We start from the raw sequence: 9,438 nt of genomic DNA, 5'->3' as shown, positions 1-9,438 counted from the left end.
CGCGGAAGGGCTGGAGCTGTATGAGCTGTTTCTGGCCCTTTAAGGCTTGGGGGGCGTGGCTTCCGCTGGGGCAAGAGGTATGGAATTGCGCCTGCGCTTCCTCGTCCCCGCCGCTCGGGAGGGAGCCTAGTAGGAACGGGAGGGGTGGGCGGGGCCTCAGAGGGCTCTGAAGAGTTCCCTGACCTTCTCCTCCCTCACTCCCAACACCACCCACAGGTTTTCCCAGACGGAGCCAAGTGGCTCCACCTTCGGACAGACGGCGTCCCCGTCCATAACAATGTCTCCTGTGCGGTCCTGGGGGCTCAGGAGTGTGTGCAGGGATTTGGTGGCAGCAGAGAGGTACAAGAAGGGAGTTTATACGGCCCGAAGTGGGCACTGTGTGGAGTATTCCCCCAATATGCCCCCGGAAAAGGGGTTCGGTAAAGGAGGGCGCCCTTCCCCTGCCTGAGTGTCCCTCCTGGAGCTTCAAGGGGTTCCCGGCCCCTCTTCACCCACCTGCCGATTGCCTCTTTCCCCAGTTTCTAACTCACAGCCCTTCTCCTGTCTGGGTAGACTAAAGATCGAGGAGGGCAGGCCAATGAGTAGCGGAACTGGAGAAATGCGGTGCCCTAGTTTCCCAGGGATGGTTTAGGCAGCTGTCTCCACCCCAGACTTCCGGTTCCTGTCCTCGAAATAGGGCCGCAGCCACTATGGAGGAACCGGAGATGCAGCTCAAGGGAAAGAAAGGTGGTGTGGGGCCCCGGGCGGGCGGAGGGGTCAGGAACTCGCAAAAGGGCGACCAGACTGGGGGCGGGAGGGGGCCAAGGCGCGGAGGGAGCGTTTGAGAGGTGTGATTGAACTGCCACGAAATCGCGGCTCGGCCGCTAACTAGTTTTGAAACCTTTAGAAAGTCTCTGTGCCTCGATTTTGTCATCTGTAGAATGGAGAGTATAATAGACTCCCTCCCTCCCTCCCCCCATAAAATTGTTGTGATAATTCAGTAACTTGATAAATATTTTTAAATTTTATTTATTTACTTTTGGCTGTGTTGTGTCTTGGTTGCTGTGCGGGCTTTCTCTAGTTGCGGTGAGTGGGGGCTACTCTTACTTGCGGTGCGGAGGCTTCTCACTGCGGTGGCTTCTCTTGTTGCGGAGCACGGGCTCTAGGCGCGCGGGCTTCGGTAGTTGTGGCACACAGGCTCAGTAGTTGTGGCACACAGGTTCAGTAGTTGTGGCTCACGGGCTGTAGAGCGCAGGCTCAGTAGTTGTAAAACCCGTGCTTAGTTGCTCCGCGGCGTGTGGAATCTCCTCCGACCAGGGCTGGGACCCGTGTCTCCGGCATTGGCAAGGGGATTCTTAACCACTGCACCACCAGGGAAGCCCCCCAGGGAAGCCCCCAGTAATCTGATATCTGTAAAGCATTGGAAGAACGCATGGGGCGTGGCAGTTGCTGTGCGTATTGTTTCCTTTGTATTTATGCATTTGCATACGTTTACATCGACTTATCAAATATATGTAAATCACATAGTTACAAATTACAAAATGCCACAAGTTATTTTTAAAGTATAAATGTCTTTGATACTTTATTATATATGTTATTACTAGTTAATATTTTCTTTTTTTTTTTTTAACAAATTTATTTGTTTATCGTTTGTTTTTGGCTGTGCTACCCAGTTTGTGAAATCTCAGTTCCCCCACCAGGGATTGAACCCCGGGCCACAGCAGTGAAAGCCCGGAATCCTAACCACTAGGCTACCAGGCAACTCCCACTAGTTAATTATTTAGAAGTCACAAATACATGTAATTCCATATCCTTCATATTAGCACTGTGAGGTGTAAGCTACTGTGCTCATTTTCAAAACAAGGAGGCCTAAGAAGGTAAGAGGACACATAGTTTGGAGGTGGCAGGCTGGGCTCTGCCTGAGTCAGGACACCGTGGTGATCTGGACAAACCCAAACTGGACAGACTCATAGACATCCTCCCTTGACTCCCAGACACACGTGGGTTCTCTCCCTCACAAACTACACTGCCCTGCACAATAGCATAGGGTCCATCTCTGTAACAAACCTTGAGGTGGTACCTTTATCTTTCCATTTTTGTATATGAGGAAACAGGCTCAGAGAAGCCCATGCCCTCACAAATCAAATTTTAGGTAAACATGTAACCTAATAAAGAATGAGAATTTTTACACCTGAAACTAACACAACATTGTAAATCAACTGTACTCCAATATAAAATTTAAGAAAAAAATAGAGTGAGATTTTAAGCATAAGGGAAATGAACAAAGTGCTGAGGCTGAGAGTGAAGGTGAAGGGACATCTGATTAAGCTTGGTGATTAGGGAAGGCCTTGCCCAGGAGGTGACATTTGAGCTGAGACATGAGGGATTAAGAGAAATGATGGTTGGGGGGGAGGGACGCAATGTCAGTGGTGGGATCAACAGGTATGAGGGCCCTGAGGTGGCAAAGTATTCAGAGCTGTGCTGCAATACAGTAGCTACTGGTCACAGTACTTATGCATATTTAAATTAATTAAAGTTAGATAAAATTTAAAATTCAGTTTCTGAGTCACATCAGTCACATTTCAAGTGTTCAGTAGCCATATGTGACTAGTGGCTACCATATTGGGCAGTATAGATTATAGAAACTTTCCATCATCGCAGAAAGTTCTTTTCAACAGTGCCGAGTGTCCAAGGACCAGCTAGGAGGCCATTGTGCCTGGGGCAGTGGCTGAGGAGGGCAGAGGCGGGTAACAGCAGGTAGAACATACAGGGCCTTAAGGGCCATGTTAAGGAAGGCAGATTTAATTTCTGGCTGATGGGAGTGTTTCAACCAAGGGAAAGACATATCTGATATATTCTTTAGGAGCTCATGCCATCTGTTTTGTGGGGATTGGATTGTTGGCAGGAGTGGGCGCGGGGAGACCAGAGAGCAGCTGAGTTTGGCATCCAGGTGGGAGACAGCTATGTCTGGACCAGTGAGGGCAGTACAGTGTTAAGAATGGGTGAGTTCTGGGGCTTCCCTGGTGGCTCAGTGGTTGAGAGTCCACCTGCCGATGCAGGGGACACGAGTTCGTGCCCCGGTCCGGGAAGATCCCACATGCCGTGGAGCGGCTGGGCGCATGAGCCATGGCCGCTGAGCCTGCGCGTCCAGAGCCTGTGCTCCGCAATGGGAGAGGCCACAACGGTGAGAGGCCCACGTACAGCATAAAAAAAAAAAAGAATGGGTGAGTTCTGAGCTTTGTTTTGCGACAGAACAAGCAGGGTCTGCTCATTGATGGGGTAGGAAGGGCAAGGACAACCAGCTGGCTGCTGTTTGTTGAAGCAGACCCTGGGATGAGGATTTGTGTGTAGTCAACCTACCAAGAGAACCCCACAGAGGAGAGGGGGCAAACAGGACAGGGCCGGGGAGGAAGCTGACCAAGGAGTGACCTCAGGTAAAATCCTGCAGAAAGAAGCCACAGTCTGTTCCCACAGGGGAGCTCACAGGGATGGGTCACACCTCTGAGTTGTTTCGACACACAGCACAGGACATGGGCTTTCCTACCCCTCGGTGGTCAGTCATGGCTGAGAGCCATCCACCCATGTAAACATCCAGGCACTTTTGGGTCTGGTAGCCAGTGGGCATCTGAAGAAGAATCTTGGATTTTGTCACTGGGGTAAAAGGAATGTGAGTAGATCCGAGCAGGTGGTAGCAGTGTCCACTGTAAGTGGGTTTGGGAAGGGAAAGATCATGAATTCACTGGACACATTAATGTCATCAAGGTTGAAGCCCTGCGCTCTAGAGCCCGCGAGCCACAACTACTGAGCCCACGTGCCACAACTACTGAAGCCCGTGCGCCTAGAGCCCGTGCTCCACAACAAGAGAAGCCACCTCGATGAGAAGCCCGCGCACTACAACGAAGAGTAGCCCCCCTGCTCGCCACAACTAGAGAAAGCCCGCACGCAGCAACGAAGACCCAACACAGCCATAAATACATACATACATACATACATACATACATACATACATACATACATACATTTATTTAAAAAAAAAAGATTAAGGCCCTTTTGTGACTCCCAGATGGAGTTGTTCGGCCCTGCTGTGACCATCTCCTGCAACCCATCACCGGGGCCACAGGTGACCCAGCCACTGGGAGGGACACTGGATACTTCTCTTTACTCTGGCTGGACTCACGGGTTGAGCAACCAGGAGTCTGATGCTTTGTCTCCTTGACCCCCTGTCCCCCCTACCCTCCTGTCCCACTTTGCCGACTGTCGACCCTGGACCCAGTAACAGACAAGTTCACTGAGAGTGTCTACGTCCTGGCCAACGAGCCATCCGTGGCCCTGTACCGGCTGCAGGAGCACGTGCGCCGCTCTCTGCCTGAGCTGGCCCAGCATAAGGTGAGCCGTCCCTGCCCCAGCCACCGACCTCTCCCAGGGTCTGCACCTTGTGAGCTGGGGCCTACTCTGTTGGTGCAGGGGTCAAGGCTGGGACACCAGCAAGGAGGCACATGGTCACCAGCCGAGATAGGGGCTGGGTGGACAGATCTGGGGCAGATTTGGAAGAAGGGGACAGCAGGGTCTGCATTAGTTGTGACCTGTGTGGTGAGAAGGAGGCAGCCGTGTGAGGGAAGGATATGCCAGGCAGAGAGAACAGCCTGCTCAAAGGGCCTGAGCCATAGTCGCCATGTGTTCACAGAAGGCCCAGACTGATGAGGGGTGGGAGTGGCAGGAGGAAAGATCAGGGGCTGGAGGGGGCTGCTCTCTACAGCCATGGGGATTGGTGTTCGGGTGCTCCATCCCAGAGAGCTGGGAGGATGGAGGTCGCAGCCACCCCTGCTAACAGCCCCCAACCCCCTGCAGGCTGACATGCAGCGGTGGGAGGAGCAAAGCCAGGGAGCCATCTACACGGTGGAGTACGCCTGCAGGTGAGCGCCACAGCCTCCGCGCTGCCGCGATCACCCTGTTATGCCCCGGTGTTCAGGGGCATCTCAGCCAGCTGCCCGTGAGCCTTGCCCTGCCTGAGTAGAGGCATGCGGATCTGGACTCACCTGGCCACAGGGCAAAATTCCAGCCCAGACCTGTGCTTCTCGCTATTTGCTGGCTTCTTCTGGCCCTCAGCCCCTCCCCATCTGTCACAGGAGGGGCTGATAAGGACTCCAGGAGGTGCCTCAAGGGGCCAATGTTTCCCACCCACAGTTGGGGACCACAGACTGGCTGGTGGGGTGGATGGCAGCTGGGGGGAGGGCCAAAACATGAACATGACTGTTTATTTTTTAATGTTTATTTCTTTTCAATTTTTTATCTTGTGGTTAAGATGCAAATTCATCATCTTAACCATTTTTAAGTGTACAGTTCAGTGGTATTAAATACACTCATAATGCTGTGCAACTATCCCCACCATCCGTCTCCAGAATTCTTTTCATCTTGCAAAACTGCAACTCTGTCCCCATTAAACACTAACTCCCTGTTTCCCGCCCCCCATTCCTGGCACCCACCATTCTGCTTTCTGTCGAAGAATCTGACTATTCTAGGAACCTCACATAGGTGGAATCATACAGTATTTGTCTTTCTGGGACCAACTTCTTTCACTTACTGTAATGTCTTCAAGGTTCATCCATGTTGTAGCATGTGTCAGAATTTCCTTTTTTAGGGCTGAGTAATATTCTATCATATGGATGGACCACATTTTGTTTATCCATTCATCTGTTGATGGACATCTGGGTTGCTTCCATGTTTTGGCTACTATGAATAAAGCTTCTGTGACCGTGGATATACCATTTATTATTTTTGTTTAACTTTCTCTAAATATCCAGATTTTTTAACCCCAAGTGAAAGACGTGCCTGAGAATAAAAAGCAGTAGTTGGTGTTTCTTCCCATTGTTGCAGCTTTGCCAGCCTTGCCTCCTGTGCTCCTGTTGGTTCTGTTCCCCATGACTGTATTTCATGACCTGGCTTGTTCCGTTTGCTTTAGGAGTTGGCGACTTTAATTAGGAGTGCTGTTTGCCCCTGGCTTGGGCTGTGGGTTGTTTTGGTGGAGGCTGGATACTCCCTAGCAGCTCTCTTCCGTGGCACTGTGCGGTTTGCCTGCCTGTTTCTGTTGTGTGGGCAAAGGTTCCTTGACAGGAAGTCGTGCTGCTGGGAGTTCTGCCTTCACCAGCCTTGGCCCTTCCGCTGGGACGGGAGGGTGACCCAGACAGATGGCATCTTCCTGAGGATGGTGGTCACAGACACCCTCCTTAGCTCCAGGAAGAGTAGAAAAGAAATGGGAGTTTTTCTCGCAGCTGCTGAATAGTTCCCAGACAGCCCAGAGTTCATCAGAAAGGTCCAGGTTCAAGGAATAACAAATCAGTCTGTACTTTCTCCCAGTTCCTCTAGCCGTGCTATCCAGTGCAGGAGCCCGGATCCCAGGTGGCTGTTTACACTTAAATTTTAATGAAATACAATGGAAGATTCAGCTCCTCAGTCTCATGAACCATATTTCAAGTGCTTAGCAGCCCTAGGCTAGGCAGGGGGCCAGTCTGCTCCGAGCTCTGAGCACTTCTCTTTAGTGAGATGTGAATTTCTCTAATGCTGAAAGACTGTTTCCTTTACGGACATGAAAGTGCCCTTTTAGTTGTCTAAATGCTTTATGCAGCATTAATGGTGTAAAACTGAAAGATGTTAAAATGGTATATTGGTTGGGGTGAACTATTCAGTAGTGAGCTTACGTTAGATAGCTTTTTTTTTTTGCGGTACGCGGGCCTCTCACTGTTGTGGCCTCTCCCGTTGCGGAGCACAGGCTCCGGACGCGCAGGCCCAGCGGCCATGGCTCACGGGCCCAGCCGCTCCGCGGCATGTGGGATCCTCCCGGACCAGGGCACGAACCCATGTCCCCTGCATCGGCAGGTGGACGCTCAACCACTGCGCCACCGGGGAAGCCCTAGATAGCTTTTTATCAAGGTGGACGGGCACTAGGAAAGCTGACTACATTTGGTGGTGTCAGATGAGCAAGTTAACGGAGCGGCAACAGCCGACGCTCCCGCCTTTTGATCTCATAGCCATAAGCAGGTCCCTGACTGATAATAAATGGGAGTGATTTCTTTGTCTTTAACAGGACTTTAAAACGACCCTCTTATTTTTACTGCAGGTGTTGTTGCACAGGCAACTTTCTGGCGTTAGCAAGGCCCCACGTGGCTTGGTGAATATGTTCCTGTAGTGCTGTTGGAAGGGACATTTTCATTAGACATCCATCAGTGTAGCTTCAACACCAGAGCTTAGCACAGCTTTGCAGTAGTGCCCCTCTAATGGCGATGAGTCTAAACTCACCTCTAGAGCTTTTCACAGTCCAGTTGACAAGCTTCCTTCAGAGGCAGGAATAGGTTACCTAAGAGGAAAGCAAGATATTTTTGAGGTCACTTTTGCGTGCTTATAGCTTCTTCAAAGCATTAGATAGTCTAGCAGCCGTTAAGCAAAAGTTGCATGTTGCCATCCAGTGCTAATCTTTAAGCCCACAGTGAGCCCTCAGGGAGGCCCATGGAATCCTCCAGGTGCCTGATGAGTGCTGGCCCGCACAGGCATCCGCTGAGCTCTGGTTGGGGGGCAAAGAGAGCGTGGTGCCGCTGACTGGATCCATCCTCCCATTTCAGCGCCGTGAAGAACCTTGTCGACAGCAGCGTCTACTTCCGCAGCGTGGAGGGCCTCCTCAAACAGGCCATCAGCATCCGAGACCACATGAACGCCACAGCCCAGGGCCACAGGTAGTTCCTGGGACCGCCCGCCCCTGCTGCTCTCAGCCTCCTTGCTGTAAGGACCTTCGCTGCTCAGCCAGGAACTACCACTTCTCGCTCCTTAGACAACTCCCTCTCTTCATCTCATGGTGGCCAGTGACTTCCTTTCATCCTTTGGCGTCTGTAGTGGGAGAGTTCAGTCACTCGGCACCCAGCTCCTGAGCTCTGCTGTGTGCCTGGCCCTGGGCTGGGTGCTGGGGACACGGTAGTGACCAAGAAAGGTGTGCTCGTGGCCTCACGGGGAGACACACAGCAACCAGGTAAACACGGAACACACAAGAACATTTCAGACACATGTGAAGGAGGAAAGGGCTGTGGGGGGCCTCTCTGGGGAGACGGCAGAGGTGTGAGCAGAGGCTTGAACAACCTGCAGACAGAGATGACCCGGGGTTGGTGCTCCAGGCACGTCAGTGGCAGGGCAAAGGCCCGGGGCCTGGTGAGCTGGGTGTGTTGGAGGAACATCTGAGGCGGGTGTGGCTGCAGTGGGTGAGCGAAAGGGAGACGGGTTCAGGGGGTGGGCAGGGGCCTCGAGGGCAGCTGGGAGGGCGCCCGGAGCTGAAAGAGGCTTTGAGCCAATGACCAGACGGTCTAAAAATGAAAACTACTTACAGTTCTTACATACCGGGGAGAGAGTTTTTGGAGAAGTAGCTCTTTTTGTTTTGGTTTTCATTATAACTTAATAAACACACATGTAAACACATGCACACGTGCTATAAGCCATCACTCGAGCTTGAGATGTGTCTGGCTCCTTCAGTGTGGGGTTCTGGTATGCCTGTCCCCGACCAGGCACTTAGAAAGAAAAAAAACTGTGTTGCTGCCTGTGATAATTGAGACAAAAGAACTGTCAAAACCAAAAAAGCCTTAAAAACAAAAAACAAGCAACAACAAAAACCAAAAAGGCCTTGCAAATGTGTAAGAAGGGATGTGCAGCAACCTGCCCTCTGAGGGTAGCGTGAGAGGGGTTCATGATGGTTCCCCTGCACCAAATAACCATCTGGCTCTGGCTGCTCTGGCCCGGGTGGGTGACAGCCATTGGGACTGGAGTTCACTGCGTCAAGCCTTGCACAGTGCCATACACACAGTAGGGCCTCAAAAACCATAGCTTTTACTTTTAACTCAGTTTCCCAGCTGCTTCCAGAAGCCCTGCTTCTGCCTGCTGTTGCGAAAATGCACCGTGCTTCTGAAAGGCACCAGTAGCAGCTTGCGTAGTAGCTACTCACCTGCTATTGCGTCTCTTTGCAAGCCCTGGGGGTTTGAAGCTCCCAGTCCTACGTGAGGCCCAGGCACGACCTCTGAAGTGGGTCGCTGGTCCCATTTTTACAGAGGATGCCCTGAAGGCTCAGGCCAGGGGTCTTGGGGGACTGGAGTGTGACCCCAATGCACAATCCAGCCTAGCCGAGCAGGCCTCATGGCCTCTGACCTCAGCCTCATGGACGCTGCACATGTTTTGTTCCAGCCCCGAGGAACTGCCCCCGCCCTCTTCAGCCTGATCCCGGAAGAGACTTGGAGGTGCTTTGGCCCCTCTGACTCAGGTCAGTGCCAAGTGAGGCCAGAAGCCTCTCTGTGCTCCTTGCTCTGAACTAACCCACGTTCTCGGCATCCAAGAACGGACCTACTTGACTAACCACTCGAGTTTTCTCCCTAGGCTTGTAGAGTGGTTTCATCCGTGGGAGGATAGAGGGTAGGGGCACCTGTGCCCTCTGCT

At 52.0% G+C, this 9,438-nt stretch overlaps 1 protein-coding gene across 7 annotated transcripts in view; it reads left to right on the top strand.

Annotated features, from left to right (window-relative positions):
* Positions 1 to 162: 162 nt before the first annotated feature.
* Positions 163 to 9,438, top strand: part of LOC137222314 (BLOC-1-related complex subunit 8) — a 34,626-nt gene continuing 25,350 nt past the window's right edge. For 3 of the 7 annotated variants that reach the window (XR_010942409.1, XM_067733350.1, XM_067733349.1), the window contains exons 1-5: positions 181 to 726; positions 4,253 to 4,365; positions 4,828 to 4,892; positions 7,593 to 7,703; positions 9,190 to 9,265. Coding sequence is in view for 5 of the 7 variants with exons in the window: in XM_067733350.1 (XP_067589451.1) it covers positions 690 to 726; positions 4,253 to 4,365; positions 4,828 to 4,892; positions 7,593 to 7,703; positions 9,190 to 9,223 (360 nt within the window). In the remaining 2 variants the exon portion in view is untranslated. Of the gene's footprint in view, positions 727 to 4,252; positions 4,366 to 4,827; positions 4,893 to 7,592; positions 7,704 to 9,189; positions 9,266 to 9,438 lie in introns of all 7 variants that reach the window. The other 4 variants (XR_010942408.1, XM_067733347.1, XM_067733348.1 and 1 more) reach the window with 3 other exon arrangements.

This window comes from Pseudorca crassidens, chromosome 3 (assembly GCF_039906515.1).
Source record: "Pseudorca crassidens isolate mPseCra1 chromosome 3, mPseCra1.hap1, whole genome shotgun sequence".
Taxonomy (NCBI): Eukaryota; Metazoa; Chordata; class Mammalia; order Artiodactyla; family Delphinidae; genus Pseudorca; species Pseudorca crassidens.
The sequence above is the reverse complement of the archived record's forward strand: the minus strand, read 5'-3'. Positions and strand labels throughout refer to the sequence as shown.